At 44.9% G+C, this 16,659-nt stretch overlaps 1 protein-coding gene across 2 annotated transcripts in view; it reads right to left on the reverse strand.

The window, feature by feature from the left end:
* The window catches only part of GS1 (Haloacid dehalogenase-like hydrolase (HAD) superfamily protein), a 43,663-nt gene extending 28,671 nt beyond the window's left edge, over nucleotides 1–14,992 (reverse strand). Inside the window, exons 1-2 of one of the 2 annotated variants that reach the window (XM_086485241.1) lie at nucleotides 14,838–14,930; nucleotides 9,944–9,978 (exon numbers count right to left, since the gene is read on the reverse strand). Coding sequence is in view for 1 of the 2 variants with exons in the window: in XM_086485242.1 (XP_086341368.1) it covers nucleotides 14,838–14,901 (64 nt within the window). In the remaining variant the exon portion in view is untranslated. Of the gene's footprint in view, nucleotides 1–9,943; nucleotides 9,979–14,837 lie in introns of both variants that reach the window. The other variant, XM_086485242.1, reaches the window with a different exon arrangement.
* Between the last annotated feature and the right edge of the window lie 1,667 nt (nucleotides 14,993–16,659).

Here is a 16,659-nt window from a genome sequence, read left to right on the forward strand (position 1 = left end):
AGCGTGCAGGGCATCACTCCTGGCACCGCACTGTGCATAAGAGGGAAAGCAAGCACTCCATAGCTCTTAACCTGTGACAAAATCTGAAAATGAGGCCTCTTCCTCTTCAAATTCAGCGCCACTTCTTGTTGCATAAGGCAAGTGCACCAGAAGGTGCCACTTGGCACTTTTACAAGCATTTTCCCGTTTCGGGTTGCCGCCTAAAAATATCCCAACCGTTGCCCAGTTGACTTCACGGCAGAGTAAGAAAATGTTCCCTTTGTCATTCCGGAGGTAATGACGTCAACACATTTTCAGGTCCCAAAATAGCAGTTCCCTAAATTTTAGGAGATGCTGCCATTGTATCTTTCTAGGTCATCCGACCCTCTTTGTACACTGCGGCCACATCCAGAACTGAAATGTAGCCTCTGTAGCAAAGGATTCCACTTTGGCTAGTCAATGACCCCACTTGGCTAACCATAGTCCTTGTCCAACCTTAGTGCTCTCTTGCCCTCAGGCCTGGACTCCCTCTGGACAGTTCCACACTAGCTATGCAATGCAGGGCAGTTAGATTTCCCGAGGGGTGTTTCCAAAAAGTGAAAGTAAATAGATAATAAGAAAGAAATCAACAAAAAGGATAGATAGTAGTCACACGCTGGTGACATACCCCCCTCTTGAAATCTCAAACGTCCTCGTTTGCATCTATGTCGTACATGCTTACTGTCAACACTGATGTATTCAACACCTGTCGACACATATACGACACATACATGCTCATTGTCAACCCTGGTGTATTCAACACCTCGTCGACTCATGTATTGCCTGCGTGTGAACCCTGTCCCAATGACATAGTGGTAGCTTCGCACTCTGCCATTGCTTTGAGTCACTAACTTTCCAATGACAAAATGGTAGCTGCACATTTTGCCACTGTCTTATAGTACACGTTGGATCCCGTAACACTTTCGAGCATACCCAAACCGACAGTTTAAGAATGCAGTTACACATGTACTCTTCAATAGAAGCAATCACTGTATCCTTGACAAACTGACAAGAAATACTCACTTCTATAGCACTAACCAAACTTTTGGACATTCCATAAGAGCAATTGCCAAACTGACAATCTGTACAGCTCTAACATTCATGTAACAGGTATTTCATTTGAGCTCACTTTAAATACCATGTACATCATTTGTTTCAGAAGCCATTGTCACACTGACAATCCATTTAGCTTTGAAACTCAAGGGGTCAAGGTAGGTTGCAAATCGAAGGCTTCCAGGTAAAGTGATAACACAGTTGGTGACTCTGCAAGTTCACCTTCTTCCATCCACTTAGCATCCATTGGTGGATAGTTTCTGAACTTTACCAAGTAACGCCTAGCAACCTTGCCTTTCACTTTCCTTTCTTTGTGTGCCAAAATCTGTTCAGGGACCAAGATCTCGTCAAGTTCCTCGACTTCCGGCTGATCTTCAGCTGGCATATCTTCTGGCACATCACCCACATAGGGTCTGAGAAGACTCACATGAAACGCATTGTGAATCTTCCAACTGTCAGGCAATTTCAGCCTATATGCAACATCACTGATTATGTCGCACACTTGAAAAGGCCCATAGTAACGCATGCTGAGCTTTGGAAACAGTCTTTCCTTGCCCTTCATCTTCTTTAACCTTGCCTTTTCAAAGCGTAAAAGCACCCAATCACCAAGTGAATATACCACTTCACGACGGTGACGATCAGCTGCTTTCTTTTGCTTTGCCTGAGTTCTTTCTAAGGCCACTTTGACCTTCTTGTACATTTCATCCATGTCTTGAACATACTTATCTGCTTCAAATATCTTGTCCTTTGTATGCAGTATGGGAGGAACTTTCTTGCCACCTTCAACTATCTCAAAAGGTGCCTTGCCAGTTGATGAATGCACTGTATTATTGTATGCATACTCCACCAATGGCAAATACTGCTCCCACTTTCCTTTATGCTCTGACACATAGCACTTCAGCAGATCTAGGACAGTAGAATTTGCCTCTTCTGACTGCCCATCTGTTTGAGGATGAAATGACGAAGAGAATTTGAGCGTGGTGCCCATATTCTCAAACAAGCCTCTCCAGAACAAACTTGTCATGCGTGGATCACGGTCGCTAATAATCGACTGTGGCATGCCATGATACTTGAAAATATTGCTCATAAACAAGCGTGCCATCTGATCTGGCTTTATCTTCTTCCTGACAGGAATAAAATGAGCCTGTTTGCTGAATCTGCAAATAATGGTCCAAATACCATCATTTCCTGTCTGCGTTCTCGGAAGATCAAAGATAAAATCCATAGCAATACTTTCCCATGGTTTATCTGGAATAGGTAGTGGTTGCAATAACCCTGGTGCCTTTTGCCTGTCAAACTTGACCTTTTGGCATATTAGGCATTCTCGCACAAAGGCATCCACATCCCTTCTCAATGTAGGCCAATAGAAGAATGTCTCAACCGCTTTAACTGTAGCATCGATACCACGATGCCCTGCATACGGTGGGACATGACTCTCTTCCATAACTTTGCGTCGCAATGGCTTTGTGACACACAATCTGCCATGCATCATCATGAACCCGTCTTTAAGAAGATAGTGTTCATGACGTTGTCCATCCATTAGTTGCTCGAAGACCCTTGCAAAATCTTCATCATTTGCATACTGTTCTCTCATATCATCAAGTTCATGATGATAAGGAATCGACACAGCTGAAATTTGTGGCTTCCTTGACAAGGCATCAGCCACAACGTTCTTCTTGCCTTCCACATGCACAATCTGAAAATGGAACATGGACAAGATATTTGCCCATCGCATATGCTTCTCAGATAACTTTGTCTGTGTCAAGAAGTATCGCAAGGTCTGATGGTCCGTTTGGACAACAAAGTCTGCACCTAGCAGGTAGTGTTTCCAACTTAAGAGCGCATGAATCACAGCCAGTAACTCTTTCTCATAGACCTGCATGGTCATCTCTGGCCCTTGCAAAATTCTGCTCTCATAGGCTACTACCCTGCCATCTTGCATTAGCACAGCACCAATGCTACTACCGCAGGCATCACACTGGACCACAAATGACTTCCTAAGATCTGGCAACACAATGACTGGATCCGAAGTCATCTTTTCCTTTAAGAGATTAAAAGCTGAAATCTCTTTTTGTGTCCATCTAAAGGTGACTGCCTTCTTTTGAAGAGCATGTAAAGGTGAAGCAATCTCAGCGAAATTTCGGATAAACCTTCTGTAATAGGAGCATAGTCCCAAAAAGCTTCGGACATCATGCACCGTCTTCAAATTTGGCCATGACTTGATCGCTTCGACTTTTGCAGGATCCATTCTGACACCATCCTTTGAGACAATGTGTCCCAGAAAGTGAATCTCTTCCAGAAAAAACTCACTTTTCTTTGCATTGATGAGCAACCTATGACTGCGTAGCTCTTTGAACACAATGGCCAAGTGATGCCTATGCTCCTCTTCATTCTTTGAGTAGACTATCATGTCATCAAAGAATGTACCAACAAACTGCTGGTGTGGACGGAAAATTCTGTCCATCATCCTATTAAACGTAGCAGGAGCATTTGTGAGACCAAAGGGCATCACTAAAAATTCGTAAAGGCCAAACGTTGTTCTAAAAGCAGTCTTGTGCACATCCTCTGATCTAATGCGGATCTGATGATACCCACTCTTTAGATCTATCCTGCTAAACATAGCTGCTCCTTCTAATTTGTCCATAATATCATCAATTCTAGGTATAGGAAACCTATTCTTGATGGTATTCTTGTTCAGTGCACGGTAGTCGATGCACATACGCCATGAGCCATCCTTTTTCTGCACCAACAACACTGGAGAACAGAATGGAGATGAACTGGGCTGAATCAGCCCCTTTTCTAACAACTCCTGTACTTGGCCCATTATCTCTTTCTGCTGAGCCGCACTAACCCTGTACGGAGGCTTATTTGGTGGGCTACTGCCTGGCACCAAATCTATCGCATGGTCCTCGGGTCTCTCTGGCGGTAATTGAGACGGTAATGAATCGGAAAAACAGTCACTATACTGTTGTAAAAACATTGACCTTTCTTTATCTAGCACAGATAAATTTGATTCATCACAATCTGACACTTCACGTGCAAAAACCAAGTACGCAGAAAGATGCTTTTTCATTACAGAAGTAATAGCAGAAGCTGATACAGTAGGAATAGACTCCCCTTTAAGCTTTACATCCAGAATGTGAGTCTTTCCCCTGCTCTGTACAGTGATCTTTTTGTTGTAGGCATCCATGATTCCCTGTACACGAAACAACCAAGGAATACCTAACAACACATCACATCCGTCCAGTGGCATGATGTAAAATTCTTCAGCATCTACATAGGACTGGATATGTAGACGCAACTTTCCAATGATGGGTGTCACAGCCTCTGTATGGCCAGGACATGCCAAACCTGCCTCTGCTGTATACCCCATCTCTTCAGGTCTGATTCCCAACTTTGAAGCCAATTCTGGGGAAATAAAGTTGGCTTTGGCACCTGGATCAAAGAAGATAAGCACTGTTTGATCCCTAACCTTTCCCCATGCTCTGCAAAGCTCACTTGCATCTGAATTTGGCTTGTCGCCCACCATATCTGGCACTAGACCAGCCATGGGCTTCTTTCCCTTCCTGTCCTCCTTGTCTTCAGAATCAGCTGGCCTTTTCTTTGTAGGACAGTTGTAAGCAATGTGGCCAGGCTGCTCACATATAAAGCATTTGTTCTCTGTCCTCAGGACCTTCTTTTGCTCTTCTGACTTGCGAGGAAAACGTCTTTTCCATTTCTTTGCGGGTCCTTTTTCTGATTCAGCCGTAGCTTTGTCTTTCCCTGCGTTGGCCGACTCCTGAGTCCCTTTAGGAGCCTCATTGGGAACGTGCTTCTTGGCTGAATTTTTCTTGCCTGATCCTGCCTTGACGCCAGTGTTAAATTCACAATCTTCTCCCTTGAGCAAACCATTGCCAGTGTTTGCTACCTCGATGAGCTGCGTCAAAGTAGTGACTTTTGGTCTTGTGCAGTATTTTCTCAATCCTTTGGGTAGGCCACAACAGTATTTTTCTATCTGTTCTGTCAATGGCACAAACCTATAGGAAGTTACTGGAAGTAGAGCTTTCCAAAACTTCCGATTGTAATCATCCAGATTTCTGCAAGTGGCAGCATTAAGCTGGTGCCATTCTGTCATGACATCTGCTTCGAAATCATCAGATAACCAAGCTGCTGCTGCAAAAATCTGCTTGAAGTAAATCCATGTGGACGGAGCTTGCCCTTGAAGCAATAAAGTTGTCCACCATTGTCCCGCATTCCCTGTCAAGAAAGTGGCTGCCTTGCGGACCTTTGAAGCCTCTGTAAAGTTTCCCCCTGCATAGGCCTTATCAAACTGCTGGAGGAATGAAAGAGCCTTCTTCCTGTCATCAAACCCTGTAAAGGTCGTGAATGACACACCTTTGCCACCTTCTTTGTACGGAGTTGGCCTCTCCAGCGGCGTTAAATTGTCATATGGAAGTGACTGAAACATGGGAACACTATTAGGGTTCATCTGTGTTCCTTGGCCGCTATTAACTTGACCTGGAAATGCCATATTTGGCTGCTGATTTGTAATTCCAGCCATACCAAAATTTGCTTGTGGCATCCCAAATTGTCCCTGAGTGCTTTGAAACCCTGGTTGCATACCCATGACACTGTACATGGGGTTAGGCATCATCGTTTGAGCACCCCCAAACACTGTTCCTGGCGTATAAAACTGATTTCCAGGTGCATGACCAGCCATGCTCTGAAATACCGATCCACCTCCAAAATAGCCAGGGTGTACTGAAGGTGGTGGGAAGACCTGTTGCATAGCCTGTAGGTTGCTTCCCTGCCCATTAGAACCAGCTATAGGCTGCTGAAAGGTGGCGGGCTGAATTGGTACAGCTTGAAAACTGGCATCTCAGCCATCTGTTCTTGCACCTTAGGCACAGTTGTGGAGACTGCATGTTCTCCGTCAAGTGTACAGGTGTTTCCATTGACTGTGCGGTATGAATCACCTGTGCTCGAGCCTTAACAGGCTTTTGAATATGATCCAGTGACCCAACTTGCTGAGACGGAACAGGAGGTTGCAGAAAGGCTAAAAACCGTGGTTCTGCATTACTTGTGTGAACATAGCCACAGCAGTAGCCAACTGGGTCCTGAATATATCATCATCAGTCTGTGGTGGTCTTGAGGACTCACCCACTTCATGTGTCTGTTGACCCTGTGAAGAGGAAACCTCTTCAGTCACATCATCTGGTCTGTCAGCCATAATTACAATTCCCTGTGTCTCGTCTATGATCCCCTGTGTCTTCAAGCCCAAAACTGACCAAGGCTCACTTCTATGGGAAAAAGTGATTTAATCCCGTCGATGGAACCATGTAACCGGCCTGTTCAATCCAAAAAGGGCGGTAGACTTTACTTTAAACCTTGATTTAGCTTTCACCCATTATTAGTCGTCTATTTTACCTGTACTTTCAAGACACAACAAAGGGGAGAGGGATACAGGCTGCTAGATTGCACCTGTATGAGTGGACAGACACAGATTGGCCCCTAACTTAGGCGCCCCTTTCGGTATTTCTTTATTGTTCAAAAGAGGGAATAAACGCTGTGGTTCCTACAAGCTGCCCCGCACAAACTCGGCTGAATTTCCACTGTTCCAGCCCGATTTCGGCAGCATAACTGTACTAGAACCCTTCACGGTCAGTATTCCCACGCATTGACCGACTTTCCCGACGCATACGGGCACTTTGCAAAACCTGGCGAGAATCTGCAGCACGCTGAATTCTCTGTTTTCAGCCCTGAAAATGCGCCAGATCGCCTGTACAGCGGTCCCCTTGCGTCCCCGAACCTCCTGGGGGTATTAGGGTCCGTTTAGGGCCAAAACCCTAAACCTGCAAAAATACACAGCAGGCTGTAATTCACTGTTTCGGGCTCCGTTTCGCGTGCCGGTCGCATCCCTAGCAAGTCCTCGAGCTCCCGCACCTGTAGGGCTACTTGCCCTTTGAATCGGACGAGATTTCTGGCGTGAAACCTCTCCGAATTCACCTGTACCTGCGGGGGGATTAGCCGCTAGCTAATCCAGTACCTGTGCAAGAGGCTCTTGCCTCGGCAATCGCGCATGAACCCACACAACTGTACATTGGTCAAATGAAAAGCCCACTAGAGGGGCATAACATACTGCCAAAGGGGAGAGAGAGGGCAGTGCGTAGCGTGCAGGGCATCACTCCTGGCACCGCACTGTGCATAAGAGGGAAAGCAAGCACTCCATAGCTCTTAACCTATGACAAAATCTGAAAATGAGGCCTTCTTCCCTTCAAATTCAGCGCCACTTCTTGTTGCATAAGGCAAGTGCACCAGAAGGTGCCACTTGGCACTTTTACAAGCATTTTCCCGTTTCGGGGTTGCCGCCTAAAAATATCCCAACCGGTTGCCCAGTTGACTTCACGGCAGAGTAAGAAAATGTTCCCTTTGTCATTCCGGAGGTAATGACGTCAACACATTTTCAGGTCCCAAAATAGCAGTTCCCTAAATTTTAGGAGATGCTGCCATTGTATCTTTCTAGGTCATCCGACCCTCTTTGTACACTGCGGCCACATCCAGAACTGAAATGTAGCCTCTGTAGCAAAGGATTCCACTTTGGCTAGTCAATGACCCCACTTGGCTAACCATAGTCCTTGTCCAAGCTTAGTGCTCTCTTGCCCTCAGGCCTGGACTCCCTCTGGACAGTTCCACACTAGCTATGCAATGCAGGGCAGTTAGATTTCCCGAGGGGTGTTTCCAAAAAGTGAAAGTAAATAGATAATAAGAAAGAAATCAACAAAAAGGATAGATAGTAGTCACACGCTGGTGACAGATGGAATCTGATGGAAATGCTTATGCTTATGCAGTGTGCAATCAGAGGATATGCATCTACACTAAGTGATTGGGCATGCACGGTCTACGAAAAGACTCACAAAAGTGCCAGATCACTTCTAATCTAACTTGACTGGACTTGACGGAAACCCTGCTATGGTGTAGCTTGTCCACGGACACATAGGGTTGGGATGTGTCACGTGACATCCCCTCCTTTTTAAAGTGAGGTACTAGTACCAAGCTGCATGGCTTCCTTGTAGTCTGCCAACAACTCTAGATAATCCTTGAAGAACTCTTCGTCTACCCACACCGCTTCATGGGTTCCTCGATCTTTGAACTTCAAAAAATAATGTCGTACTTGTTTCTTCGAACCATGGCGAAACCGATGCAACAAAACTTGCTCCGACTCCATGACTTCTGCTTCATCTATGATCTCCGGTTCTTCTTCTTCCGAAACGTCCTTTGGAGGTGTTCCCTGAAACACTTTCAACCAAGAAACATGGAAAACGTTGTGCATTGACCATGAGTTAGGCAACTTCAATTTCATTGAAACCTCATTAATCTTTTTGATGACTGGAAATGGACCATACATACGAAAAAATAACTTAGGACATTTCTTTCCAATTTGCTTAAGACGCTGTTTCATAATCCGTAGATACACCCAATCTCCTTCCTTGATCGAGACCTCCCATTGAGACTGCTGATCATGAACATAAGACTTCAATACATCAAAAGCAAACTGATTATAAATTTCCGTTTGACCATCTGATTGTGGATGAAAAGCGGATGAAAAATTCAACTTTGTGCCAAAATTTTCAAAGAGTGCACGCCAAAAGTTGGACGTAAACTTAACATCCATATCTGAAACAATGGGTTTTGGCAAACCACAACGAGGGTACCAATGCTTTATGAACAACCGTGCAACATCTTGTGCAGTAACTGTGGCCTGACAAGGAATCAACACGCAGAATTTGCTGAAACGATCAACAATAGATAAACATTGAGTGTTCCTTGAATGCTGACTCGGCGGTAAGTTAGTCACAAAATCCATAGAGATATCCTAAAAAGGTCCCTCGGAAAAAGGCAGCGGAAGCAAGAGACCTTGCTGCTTACCCCGAGGAGCTTTTACTTTTTGACATATAATGCAATGTGTGACATAACTAAACACATCTTTTCGCATTTTAGGCCAATAGAAAAATCATTCAATCTTTTCCAATGTGGTGTTCATACCCCTGTGCCCACCCGTGAGAGAGTCATGTGCATCATGCAATATGGCTGGCCTGAGAGAGAGCAACACACATAGACGCTGACGAAAAAATAACAATCCATCACGAATGAGATAGTTGTTGGGCCCTTGGGAAGCAAGAGCCTGCAACCAATACTTACCAAACTCCGAATCTGCATACTGATTCTTCATGCTGTCGAAAGACTCACCTTGTATGGAAAATGTGGTTCTTGACTCAAGAGTCAAAATCTGTCCTTTGCGACTCAACGCATCTGCAACAGGGTTAGCTTTTCCAGGCACATACTCAATCAAACCGCCAAATTGCTCAAAAAATTGTGACCATCGCGCTTGGCGATCACTCCAATGTGCACTAGGCATAGACTGTAGCCACTTGAGGGCTTGATGATCTGTGCGCACTGTAAACTCTCTACCATACAAAAAATGCTCCCAATGCTTAAGAGAGTGAATGACATACAAAAGTTCTTTATCATAAACTGAATAATTCCTATTCACACTATTGAGCTTCTGGCTAAGGAAAGCTACTGGGCGACCATGCTGCTGGAGCACAGCGCCTATGGCGACGCTGCTCGCATCCGTCCATACCTCAAAGGGATCATCCCAAAAGGCAAGGATAAGACACAGTTCTTCTGTCACCGCAACCTTGAGAGCTGCGAAAGCCTCAATGGCTGCCTCAGACAAGTCAACGCGCTAACGGCAAGTCTTTACCCCTTTCAAAACATCAGTCATAGGTGCAGCAATGCGTGCAAAATTCTCTATGTGCGAACTATATGCTTGACATAAACCAAGAAAAGAACGCACATCATATGCAGTTTTGGGCAAATCCCAATTACGAACCTGCTCCACCTTCGCGGGGTCGAGCTTGACGCCTTCTGCAGAAATGATATAACACAGATAAGTGACTTCAGTAAGAAAAAATTCAGACTTCTTAGCTGCAATGTACAATTGACACTCATCCAAACGAGTTAGTACCCTTTCAACATCTCTTTCATGTTGTTCCCATGATGCAGAATAAATGAGAATATCATCTAAAAGAATGAACACACATATACCTACCATGTCGCCGAAACGACCTACCATGAGACGATTGAACGTACCCACGGCTCTTGTCAATCCAAAAGGCATAACAATATACTCTCATTGCCCTCGCTCGGTGCGGAAGGCGGTCTTGAAAATGTCGCCTTTGAATACCCGTACCTGATGGTATCCACTTTTGAGATCGACCTTGCTGAAAACCTTTGTCCCATTGAGCATATCCAAGATATACTCAATGCGAGGCATCAGAAACTTGTTCTTGACGGTCATCTTGTTTAATGCCCTATAATCAACACACAGACGAGACGAACCATCCTTGCGAACGAACAAAATAGAAGCAGCAAAAGGACTTACACTAGGACGTATGAATCCTCTAGCCACCAACTCCGTGAGTTGTCGCTCTAACTCTTCCTCCTGTGACTTGTTCAAACGGTAGGGAGCCTTACTGACAAGCTGCGCTCCCTCCATAAGCTCGATGCGATGGTCCTCCGGCCGCTCCGGTGGAAGATCATCCTGCAAAAAGAGATGTTTAAATTTCGTAAACAACTCCGAATACTTACCTGGAGCTTGAATGCTCTTGGAAACTGGGGCAGCATAGATGAATGCCGCTTGTGCTCCTCGTCGTAATTCACGCTTTACCTACACATGCGAGATGAGAGGCAAAGAATGCAAGCCCTCCTCAGCACGAATGATGAGGGGGGAATCTGTTTTGGCATGCAAAGTGAGAGTGAGAGCCTCCCAATCAACGAGAGAGTTCAATTCACGAAACCATTTCATGCCTAAAATCATATCACACCCTGAGAGAGGAGACACAAGAAATTTCCTACGAAAAGAAGCTTACTGAACGGTAAACATCACATCAAGGCACTCCTTCGTGATGAGAGTCTATCCCAGGAGCGAAGCCAGAAACCTCGATAGGAGATTTCTGACTAACCTCTAAGCGGGCTCTCTCAACAAGAGGGGGACTAATCACATCATGCATACTGCCTAGATCAAACAATATGATAAAACACTGTCCTTTTACATGACCATAACACTTCATGAGAGATTCATCAATGTGTGTGTCAGAGTCATGAGAAGATGCAGGTTGTGTTGTGACACAGTTTGTGGTTGTTGTGGGTGCCTTTGGTTCTTTAGGTGGGACTGTCTTAGGACAGGCCTTCTTAATGGGACCCTTGACATGACATTGAAAACATCTACCTTCTTTAGCATAAATCACTTGTTCTTCTGCCGTGATGTATCCTCCTATAATTCCTTGAGAAGCTTTTTCATCAAGGGTTAGCTTAGGTTTTGCAGGTGTTTTAGCTTTACCCTTAGATTCATTGTTAGAGTTCTTTTCCGAGGAATTAGAGGAAGAAGGGCTAGAAGAATTTCCATTCTTACCATTTTTACCGTTCTTATCATTCTGTGTGTTCTGAGAATTCTGAGATGTTCCTTGAGAAGACTTGTTCTCCTTGGGCTTTCCCTTGTTGTGCTTTATCTCTTGGGCGAGAGCGATTGCTACCGCCTTGTTGAGATCCGCGGGGTCAAAGACTTCAACATCAAACTTGATGTATTCGTCTAACCCAAAGAGAAAAGTCTCTTTGCGCTCATCATCCGACTTGCGTAATTGAGTGCCTAGCTGTAAAACACGGTTAGAAAACGACATGACTGGCATACCATGTTGCTTGAGATTACGCCAATCCTCTTTCAATCGTGCGAGATACTGAGGTGGCATAAACCGTGCCTTGAGCTTGTCTTGGAAATCAGCCCAACTAAAAGAGAGGGGCGTGAAATCGTCGGCTACCTCTAGGTGCGTGGCTAGCTATGCCTCTTGCCATGCATGGTACCAATTTATGGCATCACCGGCAAGGTACATAGCTGCCGTCAAAACTTTGCTATTTTCTGTTTTCTTAGTTGTGGCAAATAAGCATTAAATTAATGCAACCAAGAATGAATCACCGTAGCATCCATCTTACCATCATACTTACTTAAAGTCATCTTTTCAGTGACGGGGTTGTTGAAATCCGCATCGTGGCTTGCACCACTAGAGGAACTCCCACGATCTTTGGGTGGTTCGGTCTTCGAGGCTAGCATGTGGGAAAGAAATTCTTGATGGCGAATCTCCCTTTGACCTTCTCGTTCATCGCGCTCGCGTTCGAAAGCAAGCCGATTTTCTTCTTGTTTTGCGGCAAGAGCAATGCGCTCACGTTCCTGAGCAAGGCGATTTTCTTCTTGTTTTGCGACAAGTGTGGCGTTTCTTTCATCGCGCTCGCGGTCCTTGGCTTCTTGTGCTTCTGCTTTGCTTGCAAGTTGTGCCAATGCAACTCGATTCGTTTCTTGTTGTTGTGCCATCATGTCCAACATCGACTTGACCATCATCTCCATAGGAGTGAGGACAAGTCGTGGCGTAGATGGTGAAGGGGGAGGGTTGGAAAAATCTCCTGGTGGAGAGAATCCTTCGTCGCCTCTCTCATGCTCATCACCTGAATGTGAAGTATCCATGCCGCTTCGGGTGACGACCATGCACTAGGATCTTTGGTTCTTAAGTTCACGAGGAACTTGGTTCTTGAGGGTCTTGAGGTTCTTGAGGTTTTCTTTCGCTTGCAATCGCGTTGGAGAAGGATCTTCTCTTCACCCGAGTTCTACTCTTTTCTGCGGGCGCACCCCTTGGCGGCCTTGCGCTCACACCAAGGTTGCTTTTTCCCACCTCACGTAGATTGGCCGGCCGCTAAGTGCATGGTCCGCTCTCAATGAGTGAAAAGAGACACAAGGGGAGGCTGGACAAGCCCTTCTTTCTTGGGATTCCTTCACTCTTCAACAAAACACGATTAGGAATCGCCACGCCCAAGTAAACTTGGGTTCGTGCGATCTCGACAAGCAAAAAAAAAATCTTATGGTTCTTGTGGTTCTTTCCTTAAGTAATGCAGAACACTTCCAAAGCTCTGATACCAATGTAAGGTACAGCGGAATGAATGTTGTAATTTCTCAAGGTTAGTGATCTTTATTGCTCAAGGTTCCTTTTAGTTCTTAGGTAAAAAGAGAGAGCTTTCCATCTTGTAGAGTGCTGTGGTCACGAACAAAGTAAGTGGATATTGTGCGTCCAAGTGAATGAGACTGAGAGAAGGAGAGAGAAGAGGTACGACACCGAGAGGTTGTAAAACCCTCCTCCGAAGGTCCCACTCTCGTCGGCGAGAGTGGTCTACTTTGATTGCACAAAGGTGTACAATGCGAATGCAATGGACCTATGCAATGGGACTATGCCGATGAGGACGGTGACTTAGGCTGAAATCTGGGATCTTCTTGGTGGCTGGAAATGACTGTTTCGGGCTGGTTTCATGGCTGAAAATTGTTGTCTTTGTCGGGCTGAGATGGGGGTCAAAAACGTTGCTGTAATCTTCTCTTTGGCTGCGTTTTTGGATAGAAGTTTCTTGCTGAAAAACGCTGGTACAGCACAGACCTTGCTGAAATGACTGTTTTTGCAAGTGTTAATTAACCCTTACCGGCTGCGGTTAGCCTGCTGCAACTGATGATGAAAACGCTGATCCTACTGAGGTGTTTCTAGCGTTAGTAAATGCTGAAATCGCTGCAGACTTGCAAGCAACTGCTAGCATTAGTAGTTTCTTGAGGGTGCTGCTGCCAGTGAAGGTAAAACGCCAGGGCAAGATGGACTTGGGATGGCGATAGCAGATCTTGGAAAACGCCAAGAAGGGAGAGGCAGTCTATGATGAAAACGCTCGCTTGGTGAGAGTGGCCTCGCCAAGGGAATGGAGAGGGTTCTGCTGAGAGAGGGTGAGACACCTGTTGCTTGGGGAAGCCTGCTGTGTCTTTGCTCATCTGCCAATTTGTGCTAACTTGGGTTTGCTTATATATTAACTTACCCAATTTGCCCTACTAAGTACCCAACAAAAGTCACTTAATAAATAAGTAAAAAATAGAAAAAAAATGAGATAATCATCTGAAAAATTCCCAAACTGACTCTGATGGAATCTGATGGAAATGCTTATGCTTCTGCAATGTGCAACCAGAGGATATGCATCTACACTAAGTAACTGGGCATGCACGGTCTACGAATAGACTCACAAAAGTACCATATCACTTCTAATCTAACTTGACTGGACTTGACGGAAACCCTGCTATGGTGTAGCTTGTCCACGGACACATAGGGTTGAGATGTGTCACGTGACATAGTCGTTCAATAGCGTCGAGGCAGATGAAATTGTTGGAAAAACCGGAATCGTATAAGTTGAGAACTCTTTGATTGTTAAGGCTTCCCCAACCTTTCAAAAGTTTGCACTTTCCTTTTTCTTGCTGAGTGTGACCTTGCAGTGTGCGCATCAGGGATGGTAACACAACTTGAAGAAAGTGGATCCTTCTTACAGAGGGGCAATCGGGTTTCTTACAGACTCTTTCTCCACACAAGAAACGCTTTCCCTCTGTTACACGCTTGGACACTCCAAGCGAGAAATCAATAGCAACACACGAGCAGAATCTGCAAAATCACTAAACTTTACGAAGCTTGCAACATCGGCCTTGTAGTGCAGCTTGTATGCCCTTTGCCAGACATAGCAAATGCAGTTATCTAGTTTTTTCTAACGGCAGCAATCTCTACGAAAGTTTCTGTAAAAACATTCTTAAATGCAGAAGCTTTGACAGCGTTCCTCAAACAGGACCCTATGCAAAACGAAAGAAAGCTCTCTCTCTCTCTCTCTCTCACCGAGCAAAAGGCCATCCATATCGAACAAGACGTGCGTTATCGGAGCAGCTTTCAATAACCCCATCTCTCTGTGGCCGTTCAAACTCTCTCTCTCTCTCTCTCTCTCTCATCTTTGAGGTCTCTTGGGATAGTTTCCCACTACGTTAAAAATTCTCTTCAATTCTCTTCTCTCTCTCTCCGCTCGTGCGACCTGCCGTAGGGGTCTAGCTCACTCTTTTTTTTTTTTTTGCCATAAAGGGCGAGAGCAGGTTTATATTAGAAGAGAGAACACATTACATTGATTCGGGACTAAGTTCGACCAGGATACTGATAACATGCCCCATGGGCTATACAAAAGAGGGAAGACCAAACACTGTGATTTAAGCCCCAGGCTTTCATATTTCTCCATCCAAAGTGCTATTGGCATATTTCTCTTTTCGAAGCGCTTGGGTTTACCTCAAGCTGGAAGTAATTGTTGTTGGACGACTATGTCTGTTTTTTCTGTAATCTGGAATAGGATCCGAGGTGAATTCCTCTGGATTCTCTGGAGGGAGAGGAATGACAAAGTGTTTAACCATGCTTACTAGGCTAAAAGTCTGTTATCTCAATTCTCTTAGCTTGCTTGAACAGTGCCGGATATATGAGGCGAACTATAAAGTGCTTACTGATTGCCTGAGCTACTCCAATAGCGCCAACATCAATAAGCAACACAAAATCTTGCTTGATGGGTCCTACTCTCACCTCCAACATTTGCTGCATGGATGAATGCAAAGCGAATGGCGACAAGCTCAAACACCAACACTCCAACGGAGAGAGACTCATTGCGCTCCTGCAGAGGGAAATCGTCGCCCTGTCTAGCTCACTCTTACCAACTCACCTCTTCGCGGCTCATTAACAAACACTTTGAGATGGTCAGAATTCTATCCATGGCTAGATAGAGCACTTTGTGATGGTCAGAGTTATCTCTCTAAGGCTAGCTAGTAAGCCTGCAGCTTGAAGCTTTCCACTCGTTGAGGCTATGCCAGAAGCTTGTTTATGGTCAAAGAAGCCCAAGTTGAGCTTGTTGAGACGGCGGCCTCTACGCGAGATGACATTTGGTCGAGTGCGTCCTCATACAAGTAAATGGGATGACATTTGGTCGAGTGCATCCTCATACAAGTAAATGGGATGACATTTGGTCGAGTGCGTCCTCGTACAAGTAAATGGGATGGCCTACATGCTTGTAGGCTGAGGCAAAGACCGGGTATGTCTTTTGCTCTACTACCTTACCAACCAAAAAAATCAAAAGAAGAGGAAATGATTTTAAGGATGCTCGGCAAGAGGTTTTTTGTGTGTAGTGAGTACGCAATTGAATTCTATTTTCATTATGTTGCTTGTTGCTCATTAGACACACAAATGCACGTCTATTGCTAGTCATTGAACACTTTAATTATGCCTGCGGTTTTGCTTGTGTAGTCAAGTTGTAGGTTGTTCTTTTTGTGTGACTATTGGATTGTTGTAGTCATGTGAGGCTTCGAGACAGTAAGAGATTCCAAGTGATTTTTCTTGTGGACGCGGAGGATGGTTGAAAATTTCTTTTTGTTTGCCGATATAAGAGTGTTAAAGTCATGGCATCTCAAGTGAACAACCCAATGTGATCCCAATATTTATTCTGGCTTTAGGTATTTACTTTACTTATTTGTCAAATCTTGGGTAGGGCAATTAGGTAAGGAGAGTATATAAGCACGCCTATCCCCCATTGTAAAACAATATTAATTCATTGCCTAGTTGGTTGGCTAATATCTCTCTCTCTCTCTCTCTCTCTCTCTCTCTCTCTCTCTCTCTCTCTCTCTCTCTCTCTCTC

Source organism: Adiantum capillus-veneris, chromosome 16 (genome assembly GCF_014529385.1).
Source record: "Adiantum capillus-veneris isolate H3 chromosome 16, ASM1452938v2, whole genome shotgun sequence".
NCBI lineage: Eukaryota > Viridiplantae > Streptophyta > Polypodiopsida > Polypodiales > Pteridaceae > Adiantum > Adiantum capillus-veneris.